This window comes from Armigeres subalbatus, chromosome 1, assembly GCF_024139115.2.
Source record: "Armigeres subalbatus isolate Guangzhou_Male chromosome 1, GZ_Asu_2, whole genome shotgun sequence".
Lineage (NCBI taxonomy): Eukaryota > Metazoa > Arthropoda > Insecta > Diptera > Culicidae > Armigeres > Armigeres subalbatus.
This window is the reverse complement of record NC_085139.1, coordinates 6787694-6808463: the sequence shown is the minus strand read 5'-3', so window position 1 is coordinate 6808463 and position 20770 is coordinate 6787694. Positions and strand designations below refer to the sequence as shown.

The 20770-nt window shown below is 43.9% G+C and overlaps 1 protein-coding gene across 2 annotated transcripts in view; it reads right to left on the bottom strand.

Moving 5' to 3' along the window:
- Positions 1 to 6628: 6628 nt before the first annotated feature.
- Positions 6629 to 20770, bottom strand: part of LOC134220415 (N-acylneuraminate-9-phosphatase-like) — a 71983-nt gene continuing 57841 nt past the window's right edge. For both annotated transcript variants that reach the window (XM_062699479.1, XM_062699491.1), the window contains exon 3: positions 6629 to 7985. In XM_062699479.1, the coding sequence (XP_062555463.1) occupies positions 7194 to 7985 (792 nt within the window). In that variant the 3' untranslated portion in view covers positions 6629 to 7193. The remainder of the gene's footprint in view (positions 7986 to 20770) is intronic.

Genomic DNA, 20770 nt, shown 5'->3' with positions numbered 1-20770 from the left:
ACAGGGTTTTACTACATGTTTCGACATTGTTGTTTCAAAAGGGCGAAAGTCGCAAACGTAAACATTGACTTCTTCCGCTGATTTCAGGAAGATTAGAGACTTCTGGCGGTATTTTGCACTTCCGTTCGATAGAAGGCGCGGGGCGCTACCCGTTCCAAGTGGTTGTTTGCTGGGAGCGGTCCTAGTTGTTGAGGAATTTGCAGGAAAAGGCATTGTTTACGTTTGCGACATTGGCCCTTATGAAACAACCGTGTCGAATTTGATTCAATTTTAGGAAATGCAAGAGTTGTTGAAGGCTGTTCGTATTATTAAACACGATAAAAGAGGTGCATTAGACTCAATTCTATGGACATGAAAACCTATTGAGAGGACGAGACCTGGTACATTCATGGCCAACGCCCGAATAAACTGATAGTGAATGTTGAAGTGCCAGGACGGTCAATAGAGGCGAAATACCGCAACAATGCTCCTAAGCGTGACCAATTAAGCTAAAACCATTTTTACCTTTATCTCGTCGTCACCTTTACCTTACCAATTATCCTTACATTCATCGTCACGTTATGATATACAGGACAGGTTCCGGAGTCAATTCAAACGAGGATGGTGCTCTTTTGAGGTCAACTGCGGGGCATATATGCATACAGCAATCGCAACCGTGGTTGGTTACCCTGCGTTAACCTTATGCTACGTTTCAACATGTTCAATTTTCTTTTCCATTCAAGAGAGTTGAAAATCTTGGACAGAATCGAGAATCAAACTTGGATTTCCGGATCGGCTCTCCAACGCATTTGTACCCATTCTGTACCATTTCACTTGGACTTTGAACAATTGGACTCAACTACTTTTTTCCCCTGTATACGTATATAATTTCACTACGATCACAATCCCATTCCCTGAAAGGTTTTTTGACTGGTAGTTGTTTCAAAATATACGCAACGTGACTGCCAGCTTTCGAACTACTGGAAAAGCTATCTTTTATGGCAGAACGCAGAACTTAAATATCGATCAAAACATCCGCTTTGGAGCAAATTTCCTTTTATTTCAGATATTTATGCCAGTTTTAGTTTGTTTGCAGAAAATATAATGGAGCCATCTATAGTGGGAAAGCCTGGAGAATATTTAATGTAGAAGTTATAGAGACTGTTATTAAATTGAGACGCGACATTTGTAAAATACCAGCACTTGTCCTAAGACGGAGTACATCGCTTTGAACACCACGAACGAAATTCCTTCCTAGAGAAAGATAACTTGGAGCATGAATATGCACCCCATGAACCAGTCCCATCCAAATCCTGACATCCATGCGCCTTGCATGATTTTATATATCTGAACTAGTACTTGGCAGTATTTTTCTCACATTTTTTTTTCACAAGGCAGTATTGATCCTTGAAATAGAAAGAAAATTAAGAATTTGTTTTACACAGAAAAGCTAATCAGTCCTGGAGTTTCGTTTATATTTTCAAGTTGAAAATATGACATTTGTTGGTGAATGAAAAATGCATGGCTACTGAGACGTCGCCATAAGTTTGTACCTCTGTTTGTACACAGCATACGTCAAAATTGAGTCACCCCTTGTTTATTTATAGCTAGCGTAAAAAGCTGGATAGGTAGATTTGGCTTCACTCTGTGCGTAACTCTATATATAATAGACTCTGACGCAACCCTTAGCTGGCGGACTGTTGGCATCGAGCAACCCGTGGAAGCGTGAAATTGGAATTTGTGGGGACCACATCTGTATTGGACGCGCTTTTCTTGATGTCTGGTCAAGCAAGGGTTAACACAAGAGGGCGCAGAGATGAAACACTATAATAGATCCTTATTTATCACGCGGTATTAGTTAGCCTGTTTCGTATGGAGATGAATACCCGAGCAACACAAGTCAAGCAAAAATGGTTGCAGCAACTTGATTGTGACTGAATCCGGTTACATATGAGTTGCAGTAACCTATGTGGAATATGTGTGCTGCTAGGGATAGCAGTAGATAAGAGATAAGGGCAATTTGAGTATTTTCTGATTCTCACTAGACAGCTGATTGTCGCTCGTATAAAATTGAATAGTTTCTTGCACGGAATAAAGTGTCTCAAAGAATTAACCCGATGTTTAAAAACAGTTTTTGGGAGTGTCCGAAACCGGATCCGTTTTCCGCGCATTAACAATGTCAACCCACCGTTTTGAAATCCACATACGGTCGCATATATGCTTCTGCAGTTTGCGGACGAAATCGACCTCATTAGAATCCATCGCAGGGTAGAAGTAGAGGCTTTTGTCTCACTGAAAAGGAAGACAGCGAGGATGGGCTTAACCTGGGAGGGAGATCCAGATACTACAGACTAAATACCAATAAAATCAAACGTCATGAGGCAAGCATATTGTCGACGAGCAAAATATATCAAAGCAAGTGACGCGAGAAATTACCTAGTTTTGTTTTGCGTGTCATCGATGTTTTCGTTGAAGCCGGTGCGTGACTTACACATATTTCAGCTTTTTATTGAGAGGTACCCCTTTGAACTTTTGCATTAATTGAGGTACCCCTTCTTGAAACTAAGCTTCCAATATCTTGAAAGGAGGCTTCCAAGCTTCTTGAAAGGAGGCTTCCGAGCCTCTTGAAAAAAGGCTTCCGAGCCTCTTGAAAGGAGGCTTCCGAGCTTCTTGAAAGGAGGCTTCCGAGCCTCTTTAAAGAAGGCTTCCGAGCCTCTCGAAAGGAGGTTTCCGAGCTTTTTGGAAGGAGGCTTCCGAGCCTCTTGGAAGGAGGCTTCCGAGCCTCTTGGAAGGAGGCTTCCGAACCTCTTGAAAGGAGGCTCCCGAGCCTCTTGAAAGGAGGCTTCCGAGCCTCTTGAAAGGAGGCTTCCGAGCCTCTTGAAAGGAGGCTTCCGAGCCTCTTGAAAGGAGGCTTCCGAGCCTCTTGAAAGGAGGCTTCCGAGCCTTTTGAAAGGAGGCTTCCGAGCCTCTTGGAAGGAGGCTTCCGAGCCTCTTGGAAGGAGGCTTCCGAGCCTCTTGGAAGGAGGCTTCCGAGCCTCTTGGAAGGAGGCTTCCGAGCCTCTTGGAAGGAGGCTTCCGAGCCTCTTGGAAGGAGGCTTCCGGGCCTCTTGGAAGGAGGCTTCCGAGCCTCTTGGAAGGAGGCTTCCGAGCCTCTTGGAAGGAGGCTTCCGAGCCTCTTGGAAGGAGGCTTCCGAGCCTCTTGGAAGGAGGCTTCCGAGCCTCTTGGAAGGAGGCTTCCGAACCTCTTGAAAGGAGGGCTTAACCATCAAGTCTACCAAGACAAAGTATATGGTTACGGGCAGAAATAGGGGTTGTAAGGTTGGTGCTGACTGGTAAGGTAGTGCTTGATAGGGGTGTTTTGAAGGTGGTGTGGTGAATAGAAACGGATACAATATAAATTAAACCGGATTACCGAATTATTTCTTTATTTCTCTCGGTTCATAAAATGGCGTTTTGACGTAAACTACGTCTAAGGGGAAGACTCGGATACAGGGTGACAAATGAAAATTTTCAAATTCGAGACCGTCACGAAATCATGTAAGATTTCAAACGTTAATAGCTCCTTTATCTTTCAATGGATTTTCGAGATTTTATTATCAATCGAATCGGAAACTCTCCAGCAATTTTTTAAGCTCATTGGATCTATTGATTATCAAGATAAAAACATTGAAAATTCTAATTCTTTACCAACCCAGTAAAATTTCAGAGTTTCGTTACGACCGCCGGCTGCGGTTGGTTCTTGCGCTCTACTTTTGTGCGGTGATTCGCACAAAAAGTAGGCTACGATAGAACCAGAGCAATGACCACGGTCGGGGCAAAAAAGTAGTGTTTATGAAAAAGTGCTACAGATGCTGGACATGTTCATGTAAGCAAGAGGTGGTTATTAAAATTGATAATCAATTTTATACACGGAAGAAAAAAAGTACCCAAAATTGAGTACTTTTAAACTTACTTTTGAGTTATTTTTTCTCTTCGCTTTCATCCACTCTTTCTTTTGTTGTCAAAAACAAAGGAGCCAAACAATCCAACGACGCCAGTTCAATACGGGAAGCCAATTTTGAGTTTTATTACCTGAGGTCGAAATTGAGTGAATTAAACTTAAATTTGGGTCAATAAATTTTCCGTTGGGTACTTTTTTAACATGGGAGTAAAGGCAAACTACTTCGACCCTACTTACTCAATTTTGGCTTCCCGTACGGATGTTCGAGGTTGGGTGAATAAAACTCACTATTGGGTAGTTTATTTCTTCCGTGCAAGGTTATCCTACTATTTAGGCAGCACCCCTTAAAATAACACTTCAAAAGCATTTAATCGCCATTTCATAAGCAATTAACTATGAGATGTATTTATCACTCTAAGTCGAATAACATTCGGAGAAAGGCATCATCTCCACTGCAGAATAATAAATTTGGGGCTTTTAAATGAAAATTTTAAATTGTCATATCCAACCATTTTCATATAGTGAGTTACGTCAATTTTGATCGAAACATAAATGGATTGGTGTGCGATCGAACATGATTTACGGAAAAACTACACATTACACGCGGCAAAACGTTTACCAAAACGAACCTGGCTACCTTCCGACCCCATATATCCAACATCCCATTAGTTGTAATTTGACTAAGCACGCACGCGCGGTTTGAAATTTGTATGAGAATTACTATGCAAACAGTCATTTTTTTTGGAAAACCGTTTTGCAACGTTGCTCATTAATATCTAAAAATATATGAGAACGTTGACAACATAGAAAATTTAGCAAGAGAATGAATCGTCTTTGCGAAACAATTTGCTGCTTGCAAGAAAAATTATTAAGGAAATACTAAATCGTGGAAAATTTAATTGAGCACGTAAAAGAATTATTGGTATTACATCCCCACACTGGGACAGAGCCGCCTCGTAGTTTAGTGTTCATTAAGCACTTCCTCAGTTATTAACTGCGAGGTTTCTAAGCCAGGTTACCATTTTTGCATTCGTATATCATGAGGCTAACACGATGATACTTTTACGCCCAGGGAAGTCGATAGAATTTCCAATCCGAAAATTGCCTTGACCGGCACATTGAATCGCTTTGTAGCTGCACGGCTAAGGAGGGCCCTTCAGCATGAGCATTTTTATTTTCTTTATAACTTTGCTTACGAAAATCCGATCGGTTCGCAACAACAACCGTCTTACAGATTTAGAAATATTCTACGAAGTCTTCGGGTTGATTATATTTAGGGGGAGATCCTCAAGTTCCGGACACATAAGCCATTTAACAACAAAAAACTCTAACTATCCGGATTATGTTTCTTTTTATACCTTACCAGCAGAACGTACCCTGCGTTGCTCGGGTTTTTACGTTTAATGTCATTTTCTGCGTTGATTGCGACGCCGTACTCTAGATAATTTTTCGAGCGATCGCATTAGGTTTTATCCAAACTCGCCCTAATATTGTATTATGACAATTTTCCCAACTTTTCCTTTAAAATTTACTAACCTTTTACATATAGAAACACAGCTGATCCCAATACGAATCGATAAGTGAGGAAATCTCGCAAATCGGTCATCCTATTCGTGAGTTATATTGTCTCAAAGGAAAAATAGATAGAAGAAAGATACACAAAATATGACCATTGACCATTGATGATTCATACAAATTAGGTATATTTGGTATATTTGAACACATTTTGCGACGATGACATTTGGTGAAAAATTTCACGGTTCAGAAAAATGTCTCCTAGTACTGGACACTATTGCATCATGTTTAAATGTGACTAAGTTCCTGTTACATGAGTATTATTCAGAATAGTAATATTTTTCACGTGCTTTAAGTTGTAAATACTAAAAATTGTTAGTGGAGCTTATTTGACTCTTCAGCTAAATTTTGTACACCTAATCCAAATTCCCACCTTTTTTCAATGTCCTCTTCAATTTTTGTTTCTGCTAATTTCTGTGGCTTTCTGCAAGAAGAAACAATTGAATTGAAGTAAGTGTAACAAAACAGGTGTGAAGAATTTTTATTCAACTTCAAATTTTGTACAAAGTTTATAACATGAAGATCTGATATTCCTTGCCGTTAGAAGCCTTTTCAGCAGCTTCCTTTTGTACTTAATAAGATGAAGGAGGGACCTCTGCAAGTAGTATCGTTTTAAGAAGTGTCCGATATTGGGAGGTGTCCGGCGCTGGGGGATCTCCCCCTAAATAGTTAATGATCCGCCTCACGAAACGATCTTTCACAGACGGGATTTCTATAGTAATTTCCATACAAATTTCAAACGACTCGTACTCAGTTAAATTTAACAAATTCAGTTGACAATTTAGGAGGTTCATCAAAACAGCAAATGTTATCGTTCAAGCATAGATGAGCGCAAAAGTCAAAATTTCAATCCCTCTAGGCTCTAACAAAAATAATTATCTTAAGATCTGTTTTACGTAGTTTACGTCGGGCGGTCGTATCTTGTATATAACCCTTCTGATTTTTTCTTCAACGATAAGTGATTACAAATTCAACAGCAAAAACTCTCCACACTCAGTCTTCTTCGTTACTTTTCTCTACACACAGCTCGAAGGCTGTGCGATTGAGTTGATCATAAATTACACCCCATAGTTAGATATAACGTTTAATATGGCTTTCTTTCTTCTTCCTATAGTATATCTAATAAACATTACATTCGGTTTGTATTGGCAACTTAAATTTACTTCGGCTAGAGAAATATAAATCACAATAAATAAATACTATAATTTTCACTATTTCAAAGAGTACCTTTTGTGCGATTTAGAAATCTTAAATGTACTGTTTAGTTTATTGGGAAAAAATTGCGTTCGAATTTAACAACTGTGACTCAAAGTACAAACATCTCAGTTGCGCCAGTTTTTTTTAAATCGTTAGAAGAGATATGAAACACAACACCTCAGATCGATATCTATTGTGCTGCATAGCGATTAGACAGTTTTTTGTCGCAACTGTTCAAAAACGGGTGTAACTCTACTTTTCTGCAGATCAAATATTTTACCAAATCACACGTGTTCATCGCTAGTAGGAAAAAAAACCTTTGCATCGTGAGCGTTCGCGATGATGCAAGGTTGTTCGCTGTTATATGTCTTAAATCCATTAAGGCGGTAAGCCTTGGTTCGGTACATTGCACAAAATAATGTATTTTCTAAAAAATACTCACCCGAAAGGAGATTAGTAGTACTAAGCGATTAATTTCGAGCGTCCATCGCAAACCCCAGCCCTAGTACTGCAGCAGGTGAACGGTGTTCACGTGACGGCGCAGCGTAGCCTTGTGCTTGAATTGCGACAAACACTCCTGACATTGGTAGGGAAAGTCGTCCGCGTGAATCTTGATGTGTTCGGCCCAGTCGGTCTGCTCCAGGAAGCTCTCGGTGCAAACCCGGCATCGATACTTGGTGAACGTGAAGCACGTCCGATTGCGGATGTGTCTGGCCAGCGACGGTGCATGTTGGAACTGTTCCAGACAGTTCGGACACTGGTGTGGCCGGTTGTGATTGCGCGAGTGTTCCGTTAATCCGGCGGCAGTTTTGAAAGACTTTGGACAGTAACGGCAGCGGTACTTCCCGCCGCCGGTTGCGCTAACCGAGGCAATAATCACCGGTGTAGGGATCAGCTTCGGCCGGGGTCGCTTCACACCAACGGCCAGGAAGTCTCCCGAGGGTCGTAGTTCACCGAGCAGAAGTGGTCTCTTTCGCGTCTCACCGGTTACCTTCGAAGGTTTCTTATGATTGTTTGTGCTTGTGGTTATTTGGGAATCTCCCGTATGAACGTCAACGTTAACGAGAGTTTCCTTGGATTGGTCTAGGGGTTTATTCATCGGTTCCTCGAATTGATTGTTTTCAGCTACGGTTTGTGTTTCTTCATGTTCAGTCTTATCGGTTTCGCTAGTCAATTGGCTAGATTTGATTAATTCGTCAACGCGTTTGGCGCGAGCCCTGAAGCGATAGAACTCCATGAGAGAACGCTTGCATGGCTGGCAAACAGCGCAGCTAGTTTCGTGCTCTGGCGACAGCTGGAAAAAAAGGAAGAAAATATTTAAAACATTAGGTTAAGAATATTTCGCGTAGTTGACTCATCTGTTAATAATCAACTCGAAAGATTCTTTAAGTATAATACAACCACCACCACCATCCGGTGGAATTCGCCGCGCCAGTCACCATTGAAAAAATGACGAAGCATTATTTAAGAAGTGGGTTCGCTGGACTAACATTTTGGCGGATTCAGAGATTCAAGTTGCCACGCTGCTACATCGGCGGCGCACGATTGGATAAAATCCAGAACGCGCTGTTGCATACAGTGAGGATACTGGTCGTAAGACTATCATACGATTTTCTTTCGAAATTTCGCCACAAGAAAATGTATTGATTTTTATACGATAAACTAATGGAATGCATTTCAATTTCATACGACAATCTTATGAAAAAATTCGAGTTCATTTAATAAAAGTGTAACCTGGTTTCGAACCATGGACTGCGTGATCGCGTGATCACACCACACGTCCACCGACGCTTCGAGAAATCGTCATGTAGGATATCCAATAAAAAGATAGATTTGACCGAAATTTTATCTGAAGATTTTCACAGTTCAATTCTTATGAAACATTCTCATAAGTTTTGTCGAATGAAAATCTTGCGTGGCGTATTTTCGAGCCATCTTACGAGAAGAGGTGGTGTGTGCAAGTGTGACAAGTCGAGCAAAGGAGGCACTGTTGAAACATATAACGATCCCACGTCTGGAGTGTAACATCCTAAGATGCATGTCTAACTTTTAAAAGAAATTCTCTTTTGAGGGAAGTGTTGCCGCGACAGACTCGTCTGATCACCCTATGGTCGTCGAAATTGTATTGTCAATATAAAACTGTCTAGAAGAGGGAAAAAAGATGAGAATTTGGTGAAACCGAATCGCAATAGCGCTTGAAGCCTAATCTTATATAAACAACTATAAAGTTGCTAGTTTAGGCCCGATAATTAGTGCGGATTGATTCACTGGATATTGTGAGTAATTATATTGTATTTATTGTGAATTTATATGAAATAAATCAATTGTAGTTTAAGCTGATCCACAAAACAACGAGTCTTTGATCTGCTCTAAGAACCAGTGTCGAACGCCGCAACAGGAAGAAAGGATAACACGTCTGACTCATGCGATCACAGGAACAAAACTCATTTATTAAATACAATTACATATACTTAAATTAACTGCCTGCAGTAGTGTGGTTCGCTCTATCGAGAGGAATTCTTAGTGAGATTTCACCGCACGAAGGGCATTGCCCATCTTGCCACTACATGGAGCAGTCTAGCAACGGTACTCGCTGCACGAGTGTCGCAGACGGTGCACGAAAACTACAACTTCGCCTGAGCTGCCAGAAACTCTTGCGAGGGTAAGCGATGCGACGATGCCAAGTAGACTGCAGCCATGGAACAGCCGGTGGATGATTTACTGGTGGAACGAAACTTTTGCTAGTCTTCGTGCTGCCTGTCTCAAAAACAGAAGACGCTTTCTTAGAGCATGGTCTGAAACGGTCAGAGAGGAACTTAAGATAATCTTCCGTGAAGCTCGATCGGCCTTCAAACGGGAGATTAAAGTCAGCCAATCCAACTGCCTTAAGGAGTTGCGCAGGAAAGCTGATGCTGATCCTTGGGGCAATGCTTATCCTGTCGCAACAGCAAAGATCAGGGGTCCAGCGACGCCAGTGGAAATGTGTCCGGATCAGCTGGAAGTTCTTTTCACGCAGCATGATTCTACGACGTGGTCACCTACACCGTACGCAGTAACCATTGCAGGTATGCAAGTCTCCAACGACGAGCTGTACCTTATTGGAAAAGCAGTTCGGATTCCGAAAAGGCAGATCCACGGTGGATGCAATCAGGACGGTCATTGAAGGTTCAGAGAGAGCGTCTAAGTAGAAGAGGTGCGGCAATCGATACTGCACTGTAGTAACGATTGACGTCAAAAACTCTTTTAACTCTGTATGATCAGAGTTACTTTTGTTGAATGTTGGGCCAGTCTAATTTATGTTTGCGATGTTTGTCATCCTTCACCAGCCCTGTGAATGTATGTTGTTGTTATCTATTGTATGTATGTAAATAATAAATTGACCATCGCGTAGAGAGTAACCGCTTGTGTTTACTTCCACTGATCGCGAAATACCCCGCCGGGAGTGTAGATCGGTTCCGCTGTTTGCCATGGGAATCCTCCGTGACAACTTCCCACGGGTTATTGGCCCAGTGCAAGTGGAAGAAAACAGCGAAGTCTGGGTGAAAAGTTGCCTGCAAAACAGTCGTGGAGTGTTGAAGCTGTCTCGCGCATTCCTTTTGTGTGTTTTGTTCGGCGGGAATACATTCGTTCCGGACTGTTGGGGTGGTAAATGCAGCAAAAATCGTTTGCTGCGGAAGCAAGTGAAAACAGCAGCTCGTCTGGTTGGCATTTAGTAGGGCTGGTTAGGCTGTTATCCAGTTGTGTCGGTACGAGTTCAGAAGCCAAAGTGTGTTGACCGTATTGAAACTGCCATTTTGTGCCGCGAGTCAGGCTACGGGCCGTAATTGTAGCAGTGGTGATCGAAGTGATTTTGTGTTCGCGTTCGATTGAGTATAGGCTGCGCCCGAAAAACGATCGGAATAGAAATGAGTGAGAAAGTTCTGATTGCGCGTTTGGGTAATAAGAATTATTATTAACATAGAAATGCTTCTGATCAGTGTCGACTTGTGGCATACGGTTAACGAGAAGAAACCGGAGTCAGTGACTGCGGCATGGTCGAAAGAAGATCAGAAGGCGAGGGCAATGATTATTCTGAATGTGGAAGAAAATCAGTTGCCGTTAGTGAAAGACGCCAAATCGGCGGTCGAAGTGTGGAAGAAACAGAAGAAGTACCACGAAAATGCTACGGTTACGTCGCGAATGTCGCTTTTGAAGAAGCTCTTTATTCTTAACTACTAAGAATGTGCGGACATTGAGGAGAACCAGTTCAAAATCGAAGAGCTGTTCGATTGGCTGTCGTGTGCTGGGCAGTAAATTGAGTGTTCGATATAGGCAGCGATGATTTACCGGAGTCTGCCGGAATCGTACGACGGACCGATGACGGCATTGGAGAGCCGGCCATATGCCGATCAGACGATTGAGTTCGTGAAGCAGCGGCTGTTGAACGAATACCACCAACGAATGGAGAAGCGAGGGGTTTCCGGTGAGCGCGATGACCGAGCGCTGAAAGCGCAGAACAGGGGTACACAGCGAATGATAAAGCGGATATGCTACCAGTGCCGGCAACCGGGACACATCCGTGTAAATTGCCCAGTGCTGCAGAAGATGAACGAGCCGGAAGCGAAATGGCAGCGAAGAGGGACCCCCGAATTTGTTTCGGCGTGGGAGGAAACCGGCAGCAGAAGAGCTGGTATGTGGATAGTGGCTGCTCGAGCCACATGACCAGCAACCTGGATTTTTTCAGCGAGATTGACGAAAGCGCAAAGCTGGATGTGACCTTGGCGGATGGGTCCACCGTGCAATCCGCCGGAATAGGAAAAGGTCTGTTGAAGTGCATCGATGGTAACGGAAAAGTCAATGAAGTGATGTGCTGTTTCCGCCACTATCTGCATCGGTTTGGCCATGCGTCATCGCCATTCTGCCCGGCGTGTATCAGTATAGAGGAGACTCCAGAACACGTGGTATTCGATTACCCAAGGTTTGCGGAAGTGCGTAAAGCAATGCCTGCCCTACGGGCGGACAACATTACAGAGCGAATGTGTATCGAAGAAGACACGTGTGTGTAGCTTTGACTCCAACAGAGAATCACCCAACACAGCTCGACGTCCTTGCACTTTAGAATCCTCCTTACAACTGCCAGCAGTAATGGCTGTACCTTACATGCACAGGGTGTGCAAGGGCTTTCATAGACTGATCCATGTTATAGACTGATTCATACCACACATCTTCCCTCTTCTCTCATAATCAGTGCATAAAACTAAATCGCTCGCAAACATCTAACAACAAAAACGAAAGAAACATTCAAATTGTGGTAAGCAATACCATCTAATAGAGTAGAGATATATAAAAAAATTAAATCATGTCAACTGGCTTGTAAACTTACTCATTCGATAATTTTTCAATTCTAGCTAGGTATTATGCATTTCGAGAAAAAACATGAAACCATTCACAATCAAACTTATTACTCTCAATAGAAAACATGGACACGACAATACAGTAGATTTTAGCAAGGCTTGCTATCAAACTTTTTCACATCACCCAGAGAAAACTATGCATCACCGATGAGATTTGAAGGAAGATTGAGCAATGAAGAGAAGCCAAAACCGTGAACAAAAACCAAAGGAGACGGAATTTTAGCCCATCAACGACACTCGGCTCTGAAAAATAAAGTAAAGCACTCAAGTCGACGGGACAAGCGATAGTGGGCGGAATCTCTTGCCAACGAAGATGAAAAAGCCACAGCCAGGGTTGTAAATTTTCAGCAGCACTGGATGAAGGTGATGTTTTTTTATATCATGTTTTTATTTTCTTCCTGCTTTGAAATCAACCTCACATTCCCGGAGAGACAGAAAAGTAAACAACAGAACTCACATCACCCACTGCGCCGCGAAGATGAAATTTACCACAGCAAAATGTACACATTCACCCAGCAAATTGAAAAAATTCACCACGCGTTTAAATGGGCCACTCACAGTCATACGGTATGGCGCGAACTGAGAAGCCTGTCAGAGCGACTTGTGAGTGGCTGAATGCGAAATTGAACTGTCGGTGTTGAAAAGATTTTTCGGCTGCACCCAGTCGCACTCACCACGGCGGCGATGAAGGCGACTGCAGATTATACTGAGATCCATGTTTTTCACTGCATTGACTGTGAAATAATTCTACCCTGGCCACTGCAACCGGGGCGAAGATGAATGCAATGATTCCTGTAAAAGACGCGATTGGTCAGCTATTGACCGACTCAATTGGCCTGCTGAAAAGGAGGTTCAAGTTATTCGAACAACTTTTCTAAGTGTCAGCCGGGCCACCACCACCTTGGCATGATCTGCCTATGATCCGGCGTATACCACGCGTTAGTACCGAAGCTTCATCACTGCTAGCGATCCAAACAACCATCCAATGCATGAAATCGAACAAAGTCCCAGGGGCGAGACGCCGATTCCATAACATTCGCTCAACTGTTGTATCGTCTACTCCGCAATAACTGGGACATAACAAGTTTCCCGGACGACCGGATGCATGGTATCTCAGTGAAGGCGCCCAAAACTGAGACCGACTGTATGCGGCAAGTGGCGAGGCATCATGCTGCTGTATAATGCTTGTCTTCAAGGTTCCATGCAAAGTGATCCCAGAACGAATCCAGGAGAAGATCGATGCGACTCTCCGACGGCAGCAGGTCGGGTTGTATGTGGGAAGATCCTATGTGTCCATATTGTCACGCTCCTTATCATTCTGGAGCCGGTCAACGGATTCCAAGAGTCTTCCAATTTGGTTCCCATTGACTTCGAAAAATCTTTCAACCGACTTAATCACAATGAGACGCAAAACGGTTTGTTAGCAAATCATCAACCTAATCAAGGCAAAGCAAGGGGCCCTCTCATACAGAGTGATGCACAACGGGAACCTGTTCGATGTCAACCGGGTCGCAGCTGGTGAGGCAAGGATATATCCTATCATCACCATGCTGCACAGTAAACGACGGTGTTATTGTTCGTGATCCAAACCACGAACCACCAGACAGCACCTGAACGACTTTGTTTTGGCTGAAAACGTTACACGTCTAGCTTAACGGCTATCTGATATGCAGATTAAGAACGACGAACTGCCTTACATTCCTAATCGACAGGCTTAGTCATCAACGTTAACAAAACCAAATCGTTGAATGCGAACACGATGACCGCTTCCAACTTTATAGTGGCCGGAAAATTAGTGAAAAATGTTGAAAGCTTCTTGGAAGCCAAATGGCATCAGACGGCGGTTCCAAGATCGAAATAGGCGCACCGATAAGGAGGGCAAGGGCTTTGTTATTTTTAAGTAATGCGTGAAATCTGTGTTGTTATACGCTAGTGAAACATGGTGTGCATCAGGGGACAGTCAGCGGCTGCAGGTATTCATCAACGGTGCTGGTTGCCTCACAAAAGGCTCTCAAACACCGAGCTCCATCGTCCTTGTTAACAGAGGGCAGTAGCCTCCATAAAGAAATAAAAGAAGTCGAACGAAATTTAACCTGGCGCATATTAAGGCGATAGTTGGGCATCGTCCAGGATGCAGATCTTCCAAGTCGGTGTTTGCATCAATTGGTGTGCACATGACCCACAAATAACTTAGTAAGTTGAATGTAACTTGAATTATCTGACCGAATTTCAAAAATTGAATTTAGATCACTGCTTAGTTCTCACAGCAGCACACCGCAGAAATTACTATTCGAGACCTCGTCTATCCATACACTCTGCATTGCTTCAGCTCTAGTTAGCCCACATTGAGAGCGACCAGCCATTCCAACTACGAGGCTCTTCACGACCACATTCACAATAATTTTTATTTGTTCTCAACACTTCATGGCGTGGCCATCGCAAGTTACGCCCTACACATTGACATCGTGGTCTTCCAGATCTCCCTCTAATACCTCTTCGCGGATTTCATAGCACGGTCACCCCGATCCGTTTCCAACTTTTCATTGCGCGGTCATACCAATCTGCTTTCTAAATTTAATTACGCGGTCATTCCAATCCGCTGCCTACATTACATTGCGCGGTCCTCTAGATCCACTTCCCGAATTTCATCGTGCGATCATCCCGATCCGCTACCTACATTCCATTGCGCGATCATCCCGATCTGCTTCCTAAATTTCATTGCGCGGTCATCCTGATCCGCTTCCTAGATTCCATTGCGCGGTCACCCCGATCCGCTTCTTAAATTTCATTGCGCGGTCATCCCGATCCGCTTCCTACATTCAATCGTGCGATCATCCTGATCCGCTTCCTAAATTTCATTGCGCGGTCATCCCGATTCGCTTTCTACATTCCATTGCGCGGTCATCCTGATCCGCCTCCTAAATTTCATTGCGCGGTCATCCCAATCGTTGGATGTAAATACGGTGACTCCTTCCAGTTTCACAGTAGCCGGGCAACCAGTGGAGAATGTTGAAAGCTTCCAATATCTTGGTAGCCAAATGGCGTCAGACGGCGGTACCAAGATTGACATAGGCGCACGGATCAAGAAAGCAAGGGCTGCCTTTGCGAGTTTAAGAAATATCTGGAAAACAGGCAGATAAGTGAACGCACCAAAATACGAATTTTCGAATACGATTTTTTTTTCACACTATACGTAGGGGCGGAAACGAAATCTGTAAACAAGCATTAGACTGGAACCCAGCGCGACATCGCAGCAGAGGCAGACCCAGAGGCTCATGGCGGCGAAGCCTCAATAAAGAAATAAAAGAAGTTGACCGAAATCTAACCTGGCAACAGGTTAAAGCGATAGCCAGGCAACGCTCAGGATGGAGATCTTTCAAGTCTGCCCTTTGCACCACCGGAGGTGTACAGGATACATAAGTAAGTAAGTAAGGTCATCCCGATCCGCTTCCTACATTCCATTGCGCGGTCATCTCGATCCGCTTCCTAAATTTCATTGCGCGGTCATTCCGATCCGCTTCCTAAATTTCATTGCGCGGTCATCCCGATCCGCTTCCTAGATTCCATTGCGCGGTCATCCCGATCCGCTTCCTAAATTTCATTGCGCGGTTATCCCGATTCGCTTTCTACATTCCATTGCGCGGTCATCCTGATCCGCATCCTAAATTTCATTGCGCGGTCATCCCGATCCGCTTCCTACATTCCATTGCGCGGTCATCTCAATCCGCTTCCTAAATTTCATTGCGCGGTCATTCCGATCCGCTTCCTAAATTTCATTGCGCGGTCATCCCGATCCGCTTCCTAGATTCCATTGCGCGGTCATCCCGATCCGCTTCCTAAATTTCATTGCGCGGTCATCCCGATTCGCTTTCTACATTCCATTGCGCGGTCATCCTGATCCGCCTCCTAAATTTCATTGCGCGGTCATCCCAATCGTTGGATGTAAATACGGTGACTCCTTCCAGTTTCACAGTAGCCGGGCAACCAGTGGAGAATGTTGAAAGCTTCCAATATCTTGGTAGCCAAATGGCGTCAGACGGCGGTACCAAGATCGACATAGGCGCACGGATCAAGAAAGCAAGGGCTGCCTTTGCGAGTTTAAGAAATATCTGGAAAAACAGGCAGATAAGTGAACGCACCAAAATACGAATTTTCAACTCTAACGTGAAATCTGTGCTGCTATACGCTAGCGAAACATTGTGTGTATCAGTGGAGAACACTCAACGGCTGCAGGTGTTCATTAACAGATGCCTGCGGTATATAATTCGGGCCTGGTGGCCTCACAATTGGATCTCAAACAACGAGCTCCATCGTCGTTGTCACCAGAGGACGATAGCAACAGAAATTCGGGATCGAAAGTGGGGCTGGGTCGGCCACACTCTACGTAGGGGCGGAAACGAAATCTGTAAACAAGCATTAGACTGGAACCCAGCGCGACATCGCAGCAGAGGCAGACCCAGAGGCTCATGGCGGCGAAGCCTCAATAAAGAAATAAAAGAAGTTGACCGAAATCTAACCTGGCAACAGGTTAAAGCGATAGCCAGGCAACGCTCAGGATGGAGATCTTTCAAGTCTGCCCTTTGCACCACCGGAGGTGTACAGGATACATAAGTAAGTAAGTAAGGTCATCCCAATCCGCTTCCTAAATTTCATTGCGCGGTCATCCCGATCCGCTTCCTACATTCCATTGCACGGTCATCTCGATCCGCTTCTTAAATTTCATTGCGCGGTCATTCCGATCCGCTTCCTACATTCAATCGCGCGGTCATCCCGATCCGCTTCCTTAATTTCATTGCGCGGGCATCCTGATCCGCTTCCTATATTTCATTGCGTGGTCATCCCAATCCGCTTCCTACATTCCATAGCGCGGTCATCCCGATCCGCTTTCTAAATTTCATTGCGCGGTCATTCCGATCCGCTTCTTAGATCCATTGCGCGGTCATCCCGATCCGCTTCCTAAATTTCATAGCGCGGTCATCCCGAATCGCATTCCACATTCCATTGCGCGGTCATCCTGATCCGCATCCTAAATTTCATTGCGCGGTCATCCCGATCCGCTTCCTAAATTTCATTGCGCGGTCATCCCGATCCGCTTCCTACATTCCACTGCGCGGTCATCTCGATCCGCTTCCTAAATTTCATTGCACGGTCATCCTGATCCGCTTTCTACATTACGTGGTCATCGCGATTTGCTTCCGTCACTTCATTGCGCGGTCATCCTGATTCGCTTCCAACAAATCCTTTAAGCCTCCACATCGATTCTTTACTAGTCACAAAGTTGCATGCAGTAACTTTAATCATTCACAACCCTAACAATCACAATCAGCAAGGTCCAGTCGCAAACTCAATTCCTCAATCCACCTCAAATCCCCGTTATAAAAACAAACTAACAATCACATATGTTTGGAAGAGCCGTTCTTATAGTAACGTACACCAATACGCCAACACTCTGTGAATGTCTATGTTGGCCCCAAAGAGAGCAATAACAAATCCAAATCCACGGGGCCAGGCATTTTATTTCCTCAATCCAGCCTGACCTCCTCAAAACTATGCTCTATACCACTTCACTCCGATCAGTCTCAGCATCAAACTCATCGACCAACAATATTGTACTTGATCAATATAACAAATTGCACCATACTCAATTTGTTAGATTTTCACTACTATGCACTGCTGTTATGAAAACAAAAACACAACAACTCCTTTGCGCGCTCGGATGAGTAAGTAGGAAAATCCCTTTTACACCATCTCCGCGAGCTTGTGCTGGGTGATTCTCCATTTTTGCTACAGTAAATAGAATTAAACTCCTGGCAGGATCGCCAAATATGTAGCTTTGACTCCAACAGAGAATCACCCAACACAGCTCGACGTCTTTGCACTTTAGAATCCTCCTTAGGGCCGATGCCCACGTAGCGTTTTTTCACGTGGCGTTGAAAAAACGCAGGTGTGCATCGGTGCGGCGACGCTGCGTTACCGCTTTTTCCCGATGCACACATGCGTCCTTTTAACTCCGTGTGCACGCAGCGTTGAAAAGACGCTACGTGGGCATCGCGCCTTACAACTGACAGCAGTAATGACTAGAGGGGCTTGTTTCCCGGACTATAAAAATCCCGGGATTCGGGATTAAATTTTTCGTTATCCCGGGATATCCCGGGATCCCGGGATAAAAATAATACTTGCAATTTCAATTTCATATATTTGTTATATTTTTAAGAATGGTAAAATATGTATGAGTTCAATTTTCTAACGAATCGCAATACGGTTTAAGAAATGTTTAGACGTTGATGCTTGAATCCGACAAAAAAAAATCTTCTTAGTGCAGTTATTTCAGAATTATAGTTAGTCAAGTTTTACGCGCTGTTTATTTTTCATAATTTTTTCTGTGTAGTTTTCAGAACATCCTGAACGAGTTGAAGTTGTTGCCTAAACCGTTTTTCATCCTTTCTCTGGAACATTGAGTTCTCCACTGGCGAGCGACGGAAAATTCGAGCAATGTTTCGGATCCGTTTAAATGTTTCTCCAAAATCGGTTTTATATAATCGTGAATTAAATTCAGCAATTGGTTATGAAAATCAATAGAATATAAGTTCAGATATTACCAAATGAGAACGAATTGAATTCGTCATCTGATTCTTCACTACCATGGATGTCGTTGAAACAATCGTCGTCAGCATTATCTGAAAATTTTGATTCCGACATGATCGTCTTGGACTTGGGCGCTTCGATTATTGTGAAATCTGGAAAGATGATTCCTTATTTTCATCAGCTCCAAAAACAAAGTCAGAAGGCTAGGAGACCTATAGAATTGAGAAGATATCTGTGATTGTTGTGTATGTTTGTATGCATGGGTGTGCATAAGACATGCGGGCAAAATAAAAGTCGATGGGCTAACAAACTAGAATCGGTGCAATTATGCAGAACATACATACATTAATCACAGACAAACAGACATAACACATTAAACATTTACTCATCAAATTCATCGTTGTTCAAACACTAACGACATCTGTTGATTTCAGTTAGTTGGGCAAATCACGAACCAGATGGCGGTAGTGAGCAAACGTCAAACTCGAACAAAACGATGCACGCACAACGAGTGTTCGATTGGCCAACTAATGATTATTTGAATTGACCAGTAAATCAGTGAACGATGTACATTTGACGAGTGTTATGTCTGTTTGTCTGTGCATTAATTTTTCTTAAATATTTTTGTTATCATGTATTTTTTTATTTTCGAGAAATCCCGGGATTTACATGAAAAATCCCGGGATCCGGGATGCATTACATCCCGGGATATCCCGGGATTTTTGTCCCGAGATTTCCCGAACAAAACCCTCTAGTAATGACTGTACCTTACATGCACAGGGTGTGCAAGGGCTTTCATAGACTGATCCATGTTATAGACTGATACATACCACACAACGTGGAATGCGGTAAGCCGAGTCATGACGCAAATACTGTCAGAGCTGCAGAGTAAATGGAGAAGGGACCAGCAAATAAGCGTCAGTTCGGAGGAAAATCCAACACAGTGAGCAGTGTTCGGCCTCGGGTTGTCGGGGCGCCGGCGAACCGGGAGTCTTCTGCCAACCGGAATCGTCGGACCGACCTCGGCTCTCGAACCGCCAACCTGCTGAAGAAAGAAGAAGGAAGTGCTTCGGGTATGTAGGGCACCCCCAGGGCGGACGTCATCCACCACCGAAACTGTGGGACCACCTCGGGGACCAGTCGGGGCACCATCAGTGCGGAAGTTTCCTTCACCGGAACTGGTGGAGCACCCTCGACGCCGGGGGAAGTCAGGAGGATTCGAGTGAGGAAGTTTGTGGCACGGCCGCCGAGGGATCGAGACAACGTAGCAGTGGATCTCAGCAAGCCAGTCGGCGAACTAGCCTAAGCTAGGGGCCGAAATTTTAGAAGAAGTGCCTGAGCACAGCCCAAACGGAGAAGCTGTAAATATCATTGCAACAAAAGGTTTTTCGTTGTTTACGTCAGACAGTCGTGTCTTATTGTACACAACCCTTCTTATTTTTTTCAGTAGATTAAATGTGTGGTTTGTAAAATCACAAAGCACGCCGGGGAGGCCGTAGAAAAATGGATTGTGGTTTGGAAAATCACAAAGCGAGTCGGGATGACCGCTGGAAAATGGATTGTGGTTTGAAAAATCACAAAGCGTGTTAGAGAGGCCGCTGGAAAATGGATTGTGGTTTGAAAAAATTACAAAGCGTGTTAGAGAGACCGCTGGAAAATGGATTGTGGTTTGGAAAATCACATAGCGTGTCGGGATGACCGCTGAAAAATGGATTGTGGTTTGGAAAAATCACAAAGTGTGTTAGAGAGGCCGCCGGAAAATGGATTGTGGTTTGGAAAATCCCAAAGCGTGTCTGCGAGATCGCTAGAAAATGGATTGTGGTTCTGAAAAATCACCAAACGTGTTATAGATTCCGCTGGAAAATGGATTGTGGTTTGAAAAATCACAAAGCACGCCGGGGAGGCCGCTGGAAAATGGATTGTGGTTTGTAAAATCACAAAGCGTGTCGGGATGACCGCTGAAAAATGAATTGTAGTTTGGAATCACAAAGCGCATCTGGGAGACCGCTGGAAAATGGATTGTGGTTTGTAAAATCACAAAGCACGTCTGGGAGACCGCTGGAAAATGGTTTGGAAAATCGTTAAACGCGCCTGGGAGACC